At 50.4% G+C, this 19,529-nt stretch overlaps 1 protein-coding gene across 3 annotated transcripts in view; it reads right to left on the minus strand.

Moving 5' to 3' along the window:
* The window catches only part of MYBL2 (MYB proto-oncogene like 2), a 39,728-nt gene that overhangs the window by 8,572 nt on the left and 11,627 nt on the right, over window positions 1–19,529 (minus strand). For 2 of the 3 annotated variants that reach the window (XM_030533232.1, XM_030533231.1), the window contains exons 2-12: window positions 16,914–17,007; window positions 16,161–16,232; window positions 13,923–14,015; window positions 11,911–12,131; window positions 11,608–11,764; window positions 10,409–10,681; window positions 7,782–8,156; window positions 4,193–4,332; window positions 2,581–2,680; window positions 1,607–1,720; window positions 128–244 (exon numbers count right to left, since the gene is read on the minus strand). In XM_030533232.1, coding sequence (XP_030389092.1) covers window positions 128–244; window positions 1,607–1,720; window positions 2,581–2,680; window positions 4,193–4,332; window positions 7,782–8,156; window positions 10,409–10,681; window positions 11,608–11,764; window positions 11,911–12,131; window positions 13,923–14,015; window positions 16,161–16,232; window positions 16,914–17,007 — 1,756 coding nt within the window. Of the gene's footprint in view, window positions 1–127; window positions 245–1,606; window positions 1,721–2,580; window positions 2,681–4,192; window positions 4,333–7,781; window positions 8,157–10,408; window positions 10,682–11,607; window positions 11,765–11,910; window positions 12,132–13,922; window positions 14,016–16,160; window positions 16,233–16,913; window positions 17,008–19,330; window positions 19,442–19,529 lie in introns of those variants that run through there. The other variant, XM_030533233.1, reaches the window with a different exon arrangement.

Here is a 19,529-nt window from a genome sequence, read left to right on the forward strand (position 1 = left end):
AATCCAACTCATAGCCAGTCTCAAGTCTTTCTCTACATTCACACAGACATGTCTCATCATGCAAGCACACATCTCACAGCATCTGTGTCCAGCCCTCCCTCCCCCGCCTCATCTGAGCATGCCTGACCTGTGCTCTTTTGAAGCAGATGGACCTAGGCATGGCGCAGACAGTCAGCTTCACATCCTCATCCACAATGTCCAAGGCAAGAGACTTCCTGACCTTCTTGATGGGACTCCTGTGCAGCTGGGAAACACAAGAGAAGCAAAGCAAGCAACCGTAAGCCCTAGCCTGCAGGGGAGACAGAACAATAGCAATGAGAGAAATGGGGCTCTGTGAGCATTTTCTAGTTCCGTACAGAGAGGGAAGAGTCACCATCACACATAACTATTTGGGTATGAGGGACTGGGGACCATGGAGGCTCGGTGGCATTAAAACATTTCCTGTGAATGTCACTGTGGTAGAAGAGACCAAAGACTCTCAATCCCTGGAGACTGAACACCTGCCTTTACAGAGCAGGGAGAAACTCCCCAGCTCCATCTAACCATGGGGCCTCAGGCCTATTCCAGGGGTGTCACCTTTAGAGTGCTGAGTGGGGAGCAGCTTCCCTTTGTCCTATCCACTGCTTGACCTCTCTGCCAAAAGGGTGGGGTGACTCATGGTGGGACAGTTCATGGTGGGGCTGCCTGTCCACCGAGACCCACCAGCACGTTTCATGCAGGCTAGCCCCTTCACAGCAACACCTCTAGGGCTACAGTGGGACAGAAACCCAAAAGCAAAAGGCCCCCATGTCCCACTACCAGCCCCATCCATTCCGCTTGGAGGAAGACGTTTTGAATGAACAAATCTCTCTCTTGTGAGGGTATTTTAAACAGTCAAACCAATTGTCCCAGATGCAGAGTACAGATCCGGAGATGCAGGGCTCGCCGTTGGCTGTGAGCAAGCTGGGGTACCTGTGCCGTGTGGGTGGCAGAACGTAGCATCACGTCTGGCATCGACAGACGGTGTAAATAACACATTGGGTCTTTACTGTGACCATCACAGACCACATGAGGGCACCTACTCTGCCATGGCTATTATTGTTATGATTTCTAGCATGGAGAACAACCGATTTTAAAAAGAAATCCCAGCAAGGCTAGGAAGGGAAAGCCAGCAGAACAGGACCGGCCAAGACAGAATTTGCCCAGGAGGCCTGGGCTAACGTTCCAAGCCCTAGAAGTGCCTGAGGATCTTTATTCCCCACATTGCTCAGAACCTCTGTTCTAAGTCTGAGCTGAGAGGAGACAACTCCAGAAGCACATCATGCCCAACATTATGCTGGGGCATTGGGTCAGGACGGGTTAGGCCACAATCCAGAAGCACTTTAAGCATGGGAGTAGCCCACTGACTCCAGCAGGACTGTTCATGTGCTAAAAGTTAAGCACGTATTCCAGTGCGCTGCAGAATCAGGCCCTTAGCGGGAAGGGTGCGAGCAACTACATCAGCAACTTCCCTGCAGCACCTGGACTTTCCTCCGACTCTCCCACCCAGTACTGCCCTGGTCCGACCCTGCACGAGGCACCGGGCAGGATCACAGCAGGGGCAGCAGCTGTAAGACGAGACACTCACTCCTTGTTTCCTTTTCTGTTTGTCAGGCTTCACATCATCCTCTATGATCAACTCGATGCCAGCTTCGCTTCGGAGCACTTCCTTCAAGTCTTCTTCCAGGTGAGGGGTCTGCGGCTGGGGTGAATGACATTGGGGGAGGAACATAGCACAGGGTTTACAGTGCAGGTTATATTTACATGTCTGGATCTACAGTGCAGATGAACCTGTGCTAATGCTGTAATTATGTTGAGACGTCTCCCCACTGCAACTCAGTCTGCAGGGCCATTGTTCATTTCTTGGTGTGAATGACATGAGAGCTCAGCCAGCCCGGCCTCTGCACAGGCCCCTGATGCAGTGAGGATACAGGACCCCATAGAAGAAGCTTCAGGAGATCAAGTGCATAAAGAATCTCATATACTTGTTTGGCAGGCAAGGGGTGCCACACCCACAGCCTGACTTCCCAGCTGGTCTACACAGCATCACTGCTTATTCTGGAATAGGCACCAAATCTCCACTCGATGGGGAGTCCCAAACAATTGCTACACCCAGAAGAAAAAACCCATTTGGTGGGTTTCTTTTTAGGCTCAGAAAGGAACCGAAAGCAGCAGCAAGAACACATGGGGTTTATAAAGTATCTCAATCTAGTGGTCACATATGGGAGCATATTCACCATGCTATTTTAGGACAGTGTTCCCCACAGCCACCCCATCTCAGCCAAAGAATGTGCCAACACCCAAGCACCCTGGTAACGTTAACAACGCAAACAGAAATGCACAAAGATTGGCTGATGGGCCCTTTCGCACCACATATCCAAGGGCCCTTCCACTGGCAGATCATGCTAGAATATTCAAGGGTGAATATGAGTTTGGGGTGAATGTTTAGATAGAAACCAGGCAGGGGGTCTTTCCTGGCTCTGGTCATTGGGGGTCTACAGGAGTATAGCGAGCAGCACTGGACAATGCGAGGCGGGGCATGCATGTTGGTTCAATACATACCAGTGGCCGCATGGCGCCGTACTTTTCCAGGGCGTTCTTAAAAGGCGTGGGCGTGTGGGGTGTGTTATCTGCTACGTATTTCTGATCTGGAGTGACAAACCTGCCAGCAAAGAGGGAGAGAAAGGAGGTCAGGAGCAGAACATGACATGCAGGTTTCCCCTGAGCATTCCCACCACAAGACAGGATGCATGCTCTAGCCCTCCAGCCCCAGGGCTGCATTGCCTACCCTAGCACATGCACTCCAGAAACAACCTGCCACTCCAGACACAGGAACCGGGTCTTACATCACAATAGCAAGGACGGTGTGAACCTCCCTGGCTGGGTGTGCTGCAGGGGCTTGGGTGGGGGAGAAAAGCAGGTGCAAAAAAGCAATGGAATAGAAGACATGCCATCTGGCAGCACCACCCATGCCGCTGTGACAGAGCCAGAGGTTATTCAGTTATATCTCCATCAGATCACCTGGCAAATCACTCTTCAGTCATTAGGGTGGGTGAAACACAGATCCCCACCCACAGCCCTTCCCTCCCCCTCATCCTCCACTCTGGTCTTGGGCACACAACAATGCATGTTGCTGCAGGAAAGGTTCTGGCTCAGACAAGGCAACGTAATGCAGGCAAGTCCCTGTCTATATGGGGGAAATTGACCAACACAGCTATTCGGCCATAATTCAGCTATTCTGGAATAACTGCCCCGTGTGGATGCTCTTCTGGAATAAAAATGATTTTATTGTGGCACAATTACTCCGCTTTGTGAGTGAAGTGATTATTCTGAGATAAAGTGACTTTTAATCTGGAATTGAGTGTCCATGTGGGAGAGTTACTCTGGAACAGCTATGCACATTGGTTTCCCTGGGTGGACATGACTTAAGAGGGAAGCATGCTCCATGCACTCTGTCAGGCAGGGGATATACCTGTAGACATCACACAGTGGGGCAGAGTTACAGAGGTCTGTAGAGCCCTTTTGGCAGCCAGGTCCATAATCCAGCAACATTCCCCAGACAGACATGTGCCCAGAAGCAAAAGTTCCAACCCCGCATAGACAGAGCAGATTCTGCCAGGCTTTCTAGCACCAGGACTGGGCACTCAGCTGAGTGGCTCTGGAGAAGAGCTGAAATATTTCCCTGCCTTTGAAGATGAAGGGTAGAACATAACCATAGAAATGGTTCCGACCTCCCCATTCCAACTGAATGCCCTTCTGGCCACTACGAGCAAGAGACACACCCAGCACCATTCAGAAGAAACTGCTCTGGGGTGAGGCACTTCATCACTATGAGCAGATCCCATTGCTTAATTGGTGGGACTTTCCCCTTCCAGACCCAGCCTGTACACATGTGCCTTGCTCACTTTAAATGCTCTAGCCCACTTTATAGTTGGATACCTTAATTCCAACAGGTTCGACCCACAATTCACTATTAAAATATGTTACAATACAGCAGCCCTCCAGAAAACCAGAATACACTTGTGGGACTCGAAAACTAGATAAACCCACTATTTGCAGCCCCTTTCTTCCCGTGGGGGTGCCATAGTTACAGGACACCACTCCTGGGACAGTTCAGCCTCCCTGCTGTGTGATGCAAGCTGGGCTGAGGCTGGGAGACTGGGGAATGACTTACGTTGAGTTTTTCTGGTGCAGCGGAGTCTTGTCCCTGTGCAGCGGGGTGGTCACTATCACCTTCTGACTGCACACAGGAGTGGAGGTCAGGGACGGGTTCTCCAACTCCAGTGTATCCTGTTTGGTCCAGAAGTTTAAGAACTGCCAAGCGAGGGAAAGAAAGAAACACAGAGAATACACTTCACATCCTGGGAAATTCAGGGCTGTCACTGACCATTAGCTTATGCTACTTCTACTGAATTTAAAAGAGGATTGCTCACACTGACTGATTACATGCATTTTTGCTACCAATATGGCAGACAATATTCCCTCCACAGATCAGGAGATCCGGACTTTGCCCTGACTTTGCCACACAGTTTTTGAACCAGAATAACTATGTCAGTTCAAGGTGTGATTTTTTTACCTCGTACAGATGTAGTTATAACCAGTATAAATGTGCCTTATACCAGTGCAGCTTATTTCTCTTTGCTTATGGGGATAGATATGCCAACATAAGTGTACCAATACAGCTGCGTCCATTCACGTATCGCTTTGACTATACTGATGCCGTTCAAGCTGTACGTGTGTGTTTAGCAAGGCTCCAGTGGGTGCATCTTCACCACAGGAAAAAGAGTGTTGGCTAACACGAGTTTGCACAAGTCCTAGTGAAGATGAGGCAGTTTGTAGTTTTCACAAGTTAGCAGGTCAAGTAAAGCTTGTGCTTCGCCATAGTCTAACTCAGCCTGTTCACTCGTATTAAAACCACACTCTGCCTCCTCTTCATGACGATTTCAACCTATGCTCATAATTTGCATTAAGAGCATGCTTTTATTCCTAGGAAAGACAAGGGCAGCGAGGAAAATGCCTTCCAGGTGCCCCCCACGCTCTTACCCCACTCGGGTAAGAGTTATTTTTGTTACATTCATCACAGGAGACCGGTCTTGCGGTTAGAGGAAGAGCCCGGGAGTCAGGAGAGCAGTTTTCTGTCTCAGCTCTGCCACAGATTCACTACGAGACAGCAGCTCGTGATCTCTGTCCCCGTGAACATGGGAGATACTGAACTACCTCCCAGGAGGGCTCTGAGGTTACTGGCTCTAACATTGCCACAGTACTGTACAGAGAGGAGGAGAACGAACCCATCGGGGCCATCAGAGGGGAGAGATCATGAGACGTTTTGCACCAAAATCCACATAAGCTAAAAGGAGTAACTGGCTCTTATCCTCTATGCTGGTCACAGACCAGAGGGAGGCATGATCACACAAGGTGCGCATGGGGAGGTTAAACATGGAAAGTGTGGTAGTGCCTGAAGGCCAGCTGTCCCCTGCATTCCTCTTTAAAACTCTCCTTTGCTGTGATGCCTCCAAAAATACAACCCAACAAGAGTTAGGCAGCTGGTGTGCTGAGACCACTGCCTGCCACGCTACCCAGTACTGTCTCAGGCCTGGTCTACTCTACTGCGTCAGAACAACGCAAGGCAATTTACATCAACCTAGCTATGGAAGTATCTACCCTTGAATTTCACTCCTACTGATGTAACTGCCCAGCTACACTTCATAACTCCACATCCACGAGCTGCACAGTCAAGGTCGATATAGTTAGGTCAACGCAGTGTCAGTGTAGACACTGTGTTCCTTATGTCGACTGTTACTGGCTTTCAGGAACCATCCCACAATGCCCCACACTGACAGTACAATGGACACAAGCACTCTTGGAGAGGATGCGCGCTGCCGACACAGGTAGCAAAGCGCAGACACGCACAAGCAATGTAATTACTGCAGCGGTTGCTGATGTAAGTCAGGACAACTTAATTTTGCAGTACAGACCTGGCCTCGTCATTCCCTGTTACTCCTCCACCTGTTGTCTCTCGTCTTACCCTGCAAGGTCTGTGGCGCAGGGACTGTCTTGTTGTTCAGTGTGCACACAGCACCGAGCACCAGCCCCACTCTATGACCGGGACTCCTCAGTGCTATGATAACAAACAATAATACAATTGTGCTAATCCCTGTAGGAACACAGAATAAGCAACAGTCCTTGCCCTAAAGAACTCACAGCCTAAGGGAATGTCTTCACTGCAAAATTAACTCTGGGGTTTGCATCACAGAAACGTAGACTTCAGGTCCTTGCCTTGAACTCATGGCTCATGCTAGCCTCACAGCAGAGGTCCACCAGGAGCATGGGCAGCCTCTGGCCAGCTAGCAGCATGCTGGGAAGATTTTCTGGCCACAGTTTCTCCTGTTCAAGTGCTGTGGACGCGCAATAGAAATATGGAAGTGTTGCAAGCACAGCAAGCAGCGAGCAAATGTACGGTTCAGACACCACACCAGGCTGTATGAACTGGTAGGTGACCTCTGGTTCACAAGCAGAGAGAAGGTAACATGGTCCAAGGAACTTTGGGAAGGGACTGGAGGACTCTGCATTCCATCTGCTCATGCCTGCGTACACACTGCTGAGCGGCTGTGTTTGCAGCACAAGGGCTGGCAGAACTCAGGGTCAGCTCGCCTGAGTAAAAGGGGACCACACTCAAGTACACGTGTGGGCAGAAGACAAGGTAGGGCCAACATTTGAGAAAGAACCTGAGTTAGGGCTTGTCCTCGCTGCACACAGCATTCTCCTTACCGCAGCATCTGGTGAGGAGGAGAGGGCTTGGATTATAACAGTGGCCCAAAGCTTTTGCTCCTAAACCTGGCTGGGTGACAAGCACATGGACTGAACAGAAGCAGTTTCTCTGACTGTTTCGGAGCTCAGGGTACCCCCCTCCCCTTTGGGATGAGACACATTTTGTACACCACAATGATGCTGTGTGGGCGGTCCCGCTGTCCAGCATAGGCCGGGCAGCTTCTTAGCAGTGAGGGAGTGGGGGTGGCCCAGTAATTCTCATCTGCTGTGGGTGAAGAGCTGGATGCGTGTGCCTCCACCTACCTAACTGCAGGCTCGTGCTGTGCCCCTCATAGAAGGAGGCTGGGCTTCTGTTTAGCTGAACGTGTACCCCATTATTCATGTGCCCCATCTCCCACGACATGTCTAATCACCGCAAGTGGCCAGAGAACCCCAGTTCTGTGGCTCAGCAGGGGAAAGACAGGCACTCTACACAAATTGCAGCGAGACTGGCCAGCATTCTCTGGGGGCTGGTGCAAGCCTGTGGAATGAACTCCCCTCAAAATCAAGGATCATTTCAAATCTCTCCATTTCCCAATCCAAGGGTATTTCTCTGACCTTGCCTTCTCTAACAAAAAGCAACAGATATATTTAGATTTACAAAAACCCCACAACCTACAAAAGCAAGACACTCCTCTGCACCTGCTTCTCCCCTGGGGAGAGGATGAGAGAAGAAACATGTGCCCGATATCTAGTCACGAAGCCTAATGGGCTCCTGGAAGGTGCTCAGATACGACTGCGATGAGCAGAGAACAGAATTCCACCGCCATCCTACACACTGCCAGTGCCCATTTCAAGGCAAGTGGCATGATACATATTAAGCAAGCAGAGCTGGTCAGTATCATCAACTGCATTATGGCCATTAAAGTACCAGCACAGACCCTCTAATTCACTCACGGTGCCCCAAGCAGACAGCAATGGAACAAGCTTCGCCTGATTCCCATCTAGCTAAGTACCTGGGAGGGGGAGAAAGGCAGTGTCTTGACCGGGGTGCTCTTGGGCGTCATGCTGTTACAGGAGTCTATGAAGGAGTAGCTGGTGTTCTCCGTGACGGGCGAGAGGGAGATCTTCCTCTTCTTCTGCCTCTTAAGCACCGAGGGTGGCGTGCCAGAGCTCACCTCTGAGCGGGGAGAGATGGGGATCAGCTCACCCTTGCTGCTTTTGCTCAGGTCTGAAATGGTGTGGCCATCCAGGCGATACTCTATCACGTGAGGTACAGGTCCTGGGGGCTTCCTGGGGGCCTGCCTGACCGGGCTGCTGCTGCTGCTGTCGCCAGCGGCTGGATCCTCGGGCAAGTCGAAGTGACTCAGGTCACACCACCCGTCTGGGTCCTGCCAGACATGAGAGACAGTTAGAAATGGCCAAGAACGAGCAGCGTCCTGAGCCGCCACAGGACACGATCTCACAGACCAGTGCAAAGGCAAGGCCTAGCAAAGGGCTCCAGTGACCTGCAAAGGCTGAACATATGATCTGTAAAAGAGGTGGGGCCTGAGTCTGTCTTCCACACCTTATGCAGTCCTTTACACCAGTGCAAATCAGTATGGCAGCATTTTACAGGATGCATTGCTCGATGCAACTGCACTAAGAGAATGGACACTCTGACCCTTGGAGTTCCCAGGGCCAGCACTGCACACTCTGTTGCCTGCAGAGACATTTCATTTATATCTAAGGCCAGGGCTACACTACAAACTTCTGCTGGCAGAGCTGTCAGCCCGGGCACGAGGCAGCGTGATCCCTGACCAACACAGTGGGCCAGCAAAAGTCCCTAGTGTAGTCACAGTTATATTGGCCAAGCTGTCTTTTTGCCTGGATAGTTTGTTTCACTCAGGGGCATGGGTGGTATAAGCTAAATCGATATCAGCTGCGTTCACATGAGGAGCGCTCTGCTGGTATTCCTGCACTGGTAAAGCGCTCCTCCTGTAGACACTGACCCTTCTGAAGGCAGCGGCATCCTGCAATACATTTTAGGATCAGCAAGGCCAAGAAACTCAAAAATTAATTCAAATGAGTCCCCCACAACTGACTTCAGTTTGGGGCTGCATTTAGCGTTCATGACAGTAACAGACTTAGCATCACTAGAGACATGGGGTACGTCTACACTATGGAGACTATACTGGCATAGCTATGTCACCAGAGCTACACCAGCATAACCCTATAGCGTAGACCAGTGGTCCCCAAACTTTTTACCTCGTGTCCCCGCACTTCCCCGAGCTGAGTGGGAAAGGGGCCACAGCTCCGGGGGAGGAGGGGGAGACGCAGGCAGGGGCACGGGGGCGGAGGTTGTAGCCATAGCTGGGGATGGGGGCGAGAGCGGAGCTTAGGCCAGGGTCGGCAACCGGGGCCAGCAGCCAGGACCTTGGGCGCAGAGTTGGGTGGCGCACCCTCCCCACCCCCCATAGGGGCTGGCTCCAGCCCCACCTTCCTGAAGGTTCTTCTGCGTCCCCCAAGGAGACCTCTGGTGTAGACACAGTCTACGCAGAACAATGGTAGCTATGCCAACGGAGGCATTCTTCTGTTGACAACACTGAGTCTAAACTGGTTAGGGGGTGGCAGCTATGTCAACCGAACTTTTAAGTGTAGACCAAGCCGAGGAAAATGCAGATGGTTTCTCTACAAGGCTGAGATTTTCAAAGCTGTGTAAGAGATCTGGAAGCCCAATTCCCATTCAATGTAATGGGTCAACACTCTTCTATTCTGCCTCGCTTCCTCCCTGCTACTTCAGTCCTGGTCCCCACACAGCTTTGCCAATGGAAAGGACAGTCCTGATTCAGTCCTTCACTTCTTGCCCCACATCTGTATGGATCCAAATGGGGCCACATTTCCCCCAATCTAACATCCTCCGTGAACGGGAAGGTCAGTCAGAGAAGCCAGCTGCCTGGAAAGCTGAACAGGGGCCATTTTAAACAAGATGGCTAAGCCCCATTGATATTTTTAACCTGACCCCTCAGTGACATGCTCTGTGAAGTGGCTGCGAAGCCGGCTGGCCAGTCAATCACACTCCTGTGGGAAGGTTTATGCTCTTGCTGTGTAATTGACTTCAGGTTGAAACAAACTGAGGACTAGATTGCGACTTGGAAGCATTCCAGGAGGCCGTGGGTCTCCGAGACACCTCCCACAGTCATAATTCCTCCCTGCTCCTGGACGGTAGTGATTTACTGCTGGCCTATGCCAACAGAAAGTATTGCCTCTCTGCTGGCTCAGCTGCTCTGACTAGGAAACAGGGACAGAGCTACAGCTCTGCCTACTGCCCACCATGCCCTACTCTGCCTCAGCCCATCACGCCAGGGGGAGAGTGCCCTGCCTCGCTGGTTCCCATGATCCTGGGCCCTAATTACAGGTAGAGCACGTGGGGGTTCTCATTTGCTGGTGCAGGCACAGAGTCCCATCTTGGGATTGAAAGCAGGCGGGGAGAACCCGCAACTAATTGCCAGAGAGCCCAAGCCTGGAGCCTTTAATCACACAAGCATCCCCACTGAAATCAATGCATCGGCAAGGATCGCTTGGGGGCTGCGGGACTGGACCACACCATTTGCCTCCCTCTCAGAGGTGTATATTAGGAGATGAGACATCGCTCCCTTCTTACCGATTCCATCATGTCCAGAGCTTCCGTAAAGGCTGGTCCCGAAGTCAGGCTCAAGTAGTTGGCAGTGTCAGCTGCCCATTTGTATGGAAAGGTGCTGTCTGGCGATGCGTCTTCAGGCACCACGTCCTTTGGGGCCCCCTCGGCATTGTCCTCTGCCAGTGCTGCAGCTGCTTGCTCAGAGGTCAGCTCCTGGAAGCCAGTTGCTTCCTCCTCACTGGCTTCTTCCTCCTTTATTTCCAAGGTATCGGCAGGCCAGCTAGTGTGTAGGTTTTTCTTTGAAAACAGAAACATAAAAGCCATATATCAAAAGAACGTTAAGTTTGAAAAGTCAAGCTCTCAAGGTTAGAGTGTGCCAGGACTGAGGTCCCCCGTGCGACCTTAGTTCAGCCCCCTTGTGCGTATGCATTGTGCTGGAATCTTGTTAGCATCACATGGGAAATCGTGGCAGAGCCAGAAATATAACCCAGTTCCCTGGGCCCCAGTCCAGTGTCTTAACCACAACAGAATTATCCTTGTTCTTCTTACAGTCCTCTTCACCAAATGGAAGAGTATTGTAAAACAATCAGTACGTGATCATGTAATTAAAGACTATGCCACACTGTGTGCGTGTGTACACACACAGAGTCACTGAATTAAGGTTACACAGGCACCCTTATGTCAGGAATTTCCTAACTTCAGGGAGAGTGACTTAATGTTCTTTTAATGTAGATTTTTGTATGTAATTTTATAGGTTTTAAAATAATAATAATAATAATAATAATAATTAAAAAAATGAACACCCCTCTACCACACAAACATACATCATCAGCAGGGTTTGCACCCAGGATCTCCAGATCCACATTACAGACCCCTCCCACTTGAGCTCAAAGAACCAGCCTGTTATCCTCTATATGGACCAGCACCAAAGGATGGAACAAGAACTGCGCCAGTGGCTTACTCAACTACTTTCTAGACAGGAGAGGAATTTTGGGAATCAGGATTTTTGGGTTCTATTCCTGGTTGAGAGTGTGGCAAGCTAGTAGGTACAGACAGCACAGCCAGGCACATAGCTTTGGCACATTCATTCTGAAGGGCAGCATGGCTGTGGATGAATGTCTCTGATCTGCATTAACAGAATAACGCACACCTCACCATCAACCAAAGTGCAAGATCTTCCACTGCAAGGTTTTATCAGCCAGCTGATTTGCTTTGTGCTCTACCTGGTTCCCAGCACTCTGGACACTTTGGCTTTCTTCGCCCTCCACCTCCACCAACAAGTACAGGGACTCAGAGTCTTTTGTTTCACTGAGGAAACCTCCCGTGTCCACTTTCCGTTTGATGGTGGAGTTCCAGTGGTTCTTCACAGCATTGTCAGTCCTGGAGAGAAAAGCCAAAGTCAACAGGCATTTTAGAGCTGATGGCTCCCAATTAAACTAAGAATCCATATTCTCAGCATCCCTCAGTACAGATATCTCAACAGCCTACCTGACTCTTAAGGCACTAACAACAGGCAAGGGTCCTACCTCCCAGGCAGCAGCTTGGCAATCTCAGCCCAGCGGTTCCCCAGAACTTTGTGAGCCTCAAATATGATTCTGTCCTCCTCCTCCGTCCACGAGGACTTCTTCACCTCGGGGTTCAGGTGGTTGTGCCAGCGTTCCCGGCACTGCTTCCCCAGCCTCCCTTTCAGGTACTTTGCTATCAGTGTCCATTGCTTTGTGCCAAATTTTTTAACCAATTCAATTACCTTTAAACAAAAAGAAAATGAAGTGAATGAATGGATGGACATCTGGTGCACCTGTTTTCAGGTTTACTTTTTCCACCGTTGGTGTCTCTACAGGGACCCATGGATGTCACAGTGAGAAGAGTTCTGTCTAGAGGAGAGTCTGCATGAACCCATCCCTCACACCTCTGTGCACAAGTCTCCTTTACTCAGCACCTTGCATTGTTATTCACACCAGTGCTGTGTGTGTAAAATGCGGCCATTCTGTATGGACATAAGTGACTATGCCAGGGGCTAGATAGCAGAGAACTGAGCCCTCGATGTGGCAGATCTCTTCACGGGATAAATGTGGGTGATAGATTTTAAACCATGTGCCTATTTCTGATCAGGTGACAAGCTGTCACATGTCCTGAGGCTCCTCCTTCCATCTGTACCATGGGGAACTTGACTGCACTGACAAACTCCATCCTCTTTCTAGCTCTCTGCCTGGCCCAGCGAGACTATAGCCGCAGCATGTGAATTACATGAGCATATTTAAAAGTCTGCACCCAGCTACAGTGCTAGTGTGGGCAGCCTGAGCTCTAATCACAATTCAATTACGTTAACTTAAAACAAACCAACCGCAGACACCCATGCTAGCCCCAAGTGACCAAGCAATCTTGTTTTTCTCATCTTCATTCCACCCTGCCCTGTGTTATATCTGTCTGTTGTTTTGATCCTCCCTTAAATTCTATGCACTTTGGAGTAAGGAATCAGTCCTTATTGTCTCTGTGAAGTGCTGTGCAAGCTGAGAGCACTATATGCATAACAACAACGTAAACTACTCTCTATACTTCTCCCCAAAGACCCACTTGGCTGATTAAGAAGCAGGACTGATGGGCACCCAAATGAGTCCCCATCCCATCCAGTCTTCTTTGGCTGACAGATTGTTGGCAGATTTTTATTTTTATAATGCCAAGCAAGGAGCTTTATAGACATCAGATGACCAAGTCCCTGCCCCAAATCGCTTACAATCTTTTATAGACAGGCAACACACTTCGCACAAGCAGTCACAACTCCCACAGATCAGCTGCAACGTAAAAGGGGGTGGAGGAACATGAGAAAGCACGTATACACGGTGAAGCAGCTTCATTTACCCAGTCTGGCAGAGACAACAGCGGAAGGAGTCAAAGGGAACGTCATGGTAAGTGAAGATGGCAGAGTCCAGGACACACCAATGGTCAAAGCCAAAGAGGAAAGGAGAGCTGCTGGCAGAAGTGGAGTAGTGGAGGGTCCTAGCAGTGAGGAGGAGCAGTTGTAATGCAATGTAATGTGAAGGGACCTGGTCACAGATGCAGGAAAGACAGCAGATTCTCAGAGTGACATGCAGGAGGAGCGTACAGGCCAGCACCAGGGTGCACAGAAAGGATGAAGCAGCAGTAATCAGTGTGAGGTGAGAAAGGCACAGACAACAGGTTAGCAGGGGAGTTGGACAGGAAAGGGTAGATCAGGAGATACTGAGGCAGAAAAAAATGACATGAGGTAGCAACTGTGAAATAAGTCCTTTTCTCCCACTGCTAGCCCCCAAGTCCACACCTTGCTGGATCACTGCTCAAGCAGTGTGGTATGGGGAGAGAAGCGATCTTCCAGATAAGCAAATCCCAGGGCATTTAGAACTTTACAGGTCAAAAAAAAAAGCCTTATTATGCAGCTTAGAAGCAGTTCACTGAGTGCACAGAATGATATCAAGTGCTGCTTTTTTGGGCTGACTGCAAACCCAGCGCCTTTCATGTCCTCCACACAGAGCAACGAACCATGACGCTGCCACCAAGTTACCTTCTGATCCTCTTCCTTGGTCCAAGGCCCTTTAACCAAATCTGGATTCAACACTCTCAGCCACCGGTACTGGCATTGCTGATCAGTGCGGTTCTGCGCCAGGGAATTAAGAGCCATGAGTTACAACAGAGGCCACAACTACAAGTGCAAGACAGAGCAACTGAGGGAAACCTTCCATATTGGACTGGCTGTTTTATTTTCAAAAGATAACCAGGCTAGGAGTGGACAGCTCAGGAGAGGAACGGGAAGGGGACCCTGCCACCATTCACCTCACATCAGTGGTCAAGGGTGGTGATGATGTGACAGCTGAGATTGTGAGAAATGAGATTAGCAAAATTCTAAGCCCCGTTCCCAATGGAGGTGTTCACACCACAAACACACACTGGCCCCCTTTTGAGTCAGGTCAGTAGAGATGGGCCCTAGAGACCAAACTCCTCTCTCAACCTTACAGACGGTCCCTGCTGGGCATGCCTGGGGCACACTGGCAAATGCATGGGCGGGGGAAGCCTGCTCTGTCACTGCTGTCCTTGTCAGGTGGATAAACAGAAGACTCCAGTCTCAAGAGCAGGGGTTCTCAAACTTTTTTTTTGCTGGGACTGCCTTTGAAAATATTTCAAGCTGTGACACCAGCCCCTCGCCCCAGCCCACCAACCATGACGCCTTTACTTCTGCACTGCCACCAGCAGCAGTGCAGGCTTCAGAGCTGGGAGCCCGGCCAGCAGTCGACCCTCTCCCGACCCCCCTACAATAGTCTTGAGACCCTCTTATGGGTTGGGACACCCAGTTTGAGAAACTCTGCTAGAGCCATCAGCCAGCATTGAAATCCCACACACGCAGCCTCACTCACTGCCTCTGCCACTCTGGGGCACGGAGCAAGATTACATACAACCCCCTGCAGAAAGAGATTCTGTCCAAACGTGTCAACTGTGTCCTTAGCATCAATCCTTCAGAGCTTGCCCTTCCAGTTCCCAGAGCTTCAGCCATATGCTCCCAGCTCCTCCCTCCCCAGGGGTGCTCACATCCCACGTCATGTTGGCGACTGGAAGCTACTCTGACAGCTACTAGTCACAGATGGTGCCCATGAAAGTAGTCCCCTCCTAACTTAGCACCTCCCAGCCTTGGAGGATGAACCAGACTAGTCTGTGTGGGCAAGAATCAGAGGAGACAAGCAGTTGGGAAAGGAAAGTTGCTTCAGCTCACATCCACCCTCCCTACAGCCCATCTTGTAGAGGACTCTGCCTGCTGCAGGTAAGGAGGTTCTCTACCAGCCAGCCTCCTTCCTTTCCAGCCTGTGGTGCCCCACAGTATAGCTGTTGCTATGGACAAGGCTGCTGGTTCAGCCTGCCATCCCAAGCTTCTCTGCCCAGCCAGAGGGGCGCTCAGGGACATCCCTCACCAATGCTTCCCTCCATGTGGCCGCCTGACACATTCAGACTGGAAATAAAGTGTACAGTGAGAGCGAATAACTTTTGGAACACTGTGTCAAAGGTTGTGGTGGATTCTCCAGCACTGAGTTTTTAAATGGGATGTTTTTCTAAAAGCTCTGCTCTGGGAATTATTTTGGGGCCATTCTCTGGCCAATGTCATACAGGGGGTCAGATTAGATGATCACAATGGTCCTTTCTGGCCTTGGAATCTAGGAATCTGTGATGAGCAGGGGGCCAGGAAGAAGTTGGGAGCCAGCACTTCAGGAAAATGAGAGACACCCAGCACAGGGCTGGCTGGCTACTGATAGGGCCCCCATGCCATGTGCTACCACCTCTACAGGAAGGAACAAGGTTTGTACATAGAACCCACCAATACACAGAACTTGAGCACATGGGCTATACACACACCTTTGCCTTATGCAGTCAGAACAGGATTTGTAGCCTACTGCACCAAGCATGGGAAACTGCGACAGACACCCCTGAGTTCTTGTCCCAGCTCCTCCCCATTTCAGGCGGGTTAGTTATTCTCCTACCCTGCAGGGCTGCTCCGAGGGGTCATTATTATTATTATTATTCCATGCATCTGAAGAAGTGAGCTGTAGCTCACGAAAGTTCATGCTGAAATAAATGTGCCACAAGTACTCCTATTATTATTTGTGTTAGCAGAGCACTTCAGAGCCCCAGTCAGGGATCAGGCCCCGTTGTGCTAGGTGCTGTACAAACACAACGCTAGCTTACAGTTGCAAGCGCTTTGGGCATAAGTAGTGACAAGTATCCTAACTCGCCCCATCCCGCCTGCAGCTCCACTTACGGGAAAGTGACTTGCCAGGAACTTCCAGTCGCTCTGTCCAAACTGTTTCACTAGCGTCTTCAGCCATTCATCCTGCGAAGAGCAAAGGGATCAGCTTTCACCCGCACAAGATGCAACAGCCATGCTGTTGTACAAGGGACATGTCACTAAATACTGCAGCTGGAGAGATAAGGGCTTGATCCTTTGTCCTGCCGTTTATCATCACGTCCAAAAAAAACCAAAAAAACAATCCAACTCAAACCCGGCATCACTCCAGCTGCCTGTATGAACACCCAGGAGGCAGGATTTCTAACCTGGGCCATAAATGGCTGGCATCAATTTTTAAGCATACAGGCCCAGGCTACTCATTGAAAACAAGCATTCAATCGCTGCAATTAAATACTGCTTTGGCCCACCTACGTTCTAACATGGTTTGACTCAAACTGCATGGACAGGGCCAAACTGTGCTCCAGTCAGTGTGTTTTAGGCCCAGTAGAGACATAGGCTGAGAGCCGGTCTATGCTGTTGGATTACAACGTGGTAGGCCCTTGACATGGCGGGGCAGAGAGGACTAATCCCCTATACCATGCTGCAGCCCTGTCCTTGGGGCACATCACAGCTCAGGGAGAGCTATTGTAGTACAGACAGTTCACCTTACAGCTTCTCTGCACAGGAAGTCCTGAGGTGCCCTAGAGAGCAGGCCTTACTCCTCCCTCCCACCACTCTATCCACACCCCCTTGAAGAGACAACACACTTTCCCTGTTGTCACCTACCTCTTCGTGAGTCCACTTGACCTTGCACCTGTTCTCCCGCTGCTCTGGCACGTCCGAGTCTGTGTCCTGGTAATGCAGCTCATCTTGCTCCTCACTACACAAACCCAAGAGGGTTAGTTTTGTTTTATGAGAGATGCGGCAGCTGGAACAAATACCCCAGCGCAACCCAGAGCTCTGCCTCTGCTCCTGGGCCTTTTCGTAAAGTTTTGGACAATTTTCCCAAAAACAGCTGGCTCACCTCAACAATCTAGGTATCAAGTAATTACCTGCAAATAGGGGTAGCACGCTCTGCTTAGGAGAGCATCTTTGCAAATCTGGCTCTGTTATTGGCAAACAGCATCAAGGAGCACAGCTCAACTCCCCTGTGACGCAAGCAGCTCTTGATACCAACTTGCAGAGGTCACATGGATGCATATGAGTTACAGAGATCCCTGGGTCTGGTACTTGCATATCAGTTCACCAAAGAGTATCATGTAAAGTCTCTACTGAAAGCTGGTGTCACACTGGTTGTGTTGCCTGTAGTTGGTAGAGGTGGGGAGCTGACCCCTGGCAGGCCCTGGCACAGCTTCTTCTCAGTAAAGACAGGTGGAAGTGAGGCACCTCACAACCCTGGGAAGTGTCACATCCCCATCCACTGCAGGGACAAAGACCCTTTAAAAACTAAAAGAAGATATGCAGCTTTTTTACCTTTAGAGAGGAAGGATGGCCATGTGGTTAGGTACTAACCTAGTATTTGGGAGACCTACATTCTCTCTGCTGCAGACTTCCTGTGTGACCGTGGGCAAGTCACTTAGCTTCTCTCGGTATGTCTACACTTCAGCTGGAAGCATGCTTCCCAGGCCAGGTAAAATAGCTGTGTGGACACTGCAGCGGAGGCTTGGGCTAGCCACCTGAGCTTGGACCTAGGGGGTTGGGTAGGCTTGGATTCAGGTGGCTCGCCTATGATGGAATATCCAGAGTTCATGCCCCTGCATTTGAGCTCAAATTACTAGCTTGAGCTGTTGCAGTTTCCACACTGCTATTTTGAACATGCTAGCTTGGCTCAAGTCTTTCTACCTGGGCTGGGAGGCAGGCTCCCAGCTGCAATGTAGATATACTTTCTGTGCCTCAGGTCCCCACCTGTACAACTGGGTAGCAGCACTGCCCTACCTCATGGGTAAACACATTAAAGACTGTGAAACACATAGACACTATCATAATGGGGGCCATATTAAGTACCCAAGGGAGCTAGGGTCACCAGTTCAAACCCAGCCAAGGTGACAGTGAGGTGCTTAGGATCAGTCAGATAAGTAGTAGTTACAGCACACCAGCTGTCTAGTCACAGTCAAGCACTCCATAGGCATTGACCACCTCTTCATGAGCTGCTCACATTGCCTCCATGAGTGCAGCCCACCTCCCCTTCTCTCAAGCTGGTGAGTACATGCCATCGATCTCCACAACAGCTTCCTAGTCACATCGAAATAACATTAGGGAAGTATTTAATATGATTTACTAGCTAAGGAGAAGCAGCCACCAGCACCATGTGACCAGGCAGCTCTTCACAGCTCACAGTTTGAGAGCCACTGGCCCAGTGCAAGCCTTTTGCTTTACTTTGTACCCATGTCCAAACCCATGACCCAGGCCAGCCTCCAGCTCCCTTATCCAGATAGGTAGAGCAACTGGACTTGATCCGATAGGCTTAAGAGCTGTAATTTGTATTGAAGGAGGGAGGAAACAAACTGAACTCTTGATTCCTTCTCAATATTTAGGGAGCAAGAAGCTTTCATCTAAGCACACAATCTCATGAATATGGGTAAAAAAAGGGCAAGATATTGGGTAAGCTTTATCCTTACACATGGAGCATAATATTTTTTGATAAACCACTTAGTCTGTGTTATAGTTTAGCTTGGTTTGCCTATATACTATTGTCTTTATCACAGTAACACACCCAGAGGCCAGAAAGAAGAGCAGGGCCTCATTGGGCTTGGTGCTGCTCCTACCATCCGATCAGCGACTGTCCTTGCCCTAAGGACTTTATAATCAAACTGGCACCTTTCACCAGCCCCAAACTGACCTGATCACTTGAGAGTCAAAGAAACTTTTTTTTTCCATGCCAGACATGGCTGCTCCTCTCCCTACTCTCACATTTTGCAAGCAGGCCATTTTAAAGCAGCACTTTAACCCAGATCCCAGGCTGACCCCCACTCTCTGATCGTATCCCCTTCCTAGCCAGTCGTGGGGAGAATAATTCTGTGCATTATAGATTCCCCTGCGTGCTGAGCAAGATCCCCCATAAAGGGGAAGGGAAATGGAGGGAGTGGATTCTCTCCCCTGAAATAACAGGGAGAGGAGGGAAATGGGGAAGGGAGGTGCAATGCAACAAACCCAGGTTACCCCCCAAGGCGGGCACGGAGCTCGCTCCATTGCATGAGACTCACCCGCGGGTCCTGCGAGCCATCCTGCCCTTTGTGCATTAAAAACATCAATCGCGAGAAAATCAAAGCGGCTCGCCAGGGGGATGCCGCATCCCTTGGCCCCTCTCCCCGGGGTGCAACCCCGGCGCCCCCCGGTTAGCGCGCGCGGCGGACTGGACGCGGGGGGAAGCTCGTGCCTGCCCGGCGTACAGCACAGGAGGCA

This window comes from Gopherus evgoodei, chromosome 14 (genome assembly GCF_007399415.2).
Source record: "Gopherus evgoodei ecotype Sinaloan lineage chromosome 14, rGopEvg1_v1.p, whole genome shotgun sequence".
NCBI classification, from domain to species: Eukaryota; Metazoa; Chordata; order Testudines; family Testudinidae; genus Gopherus; species Gopherus evgoodei.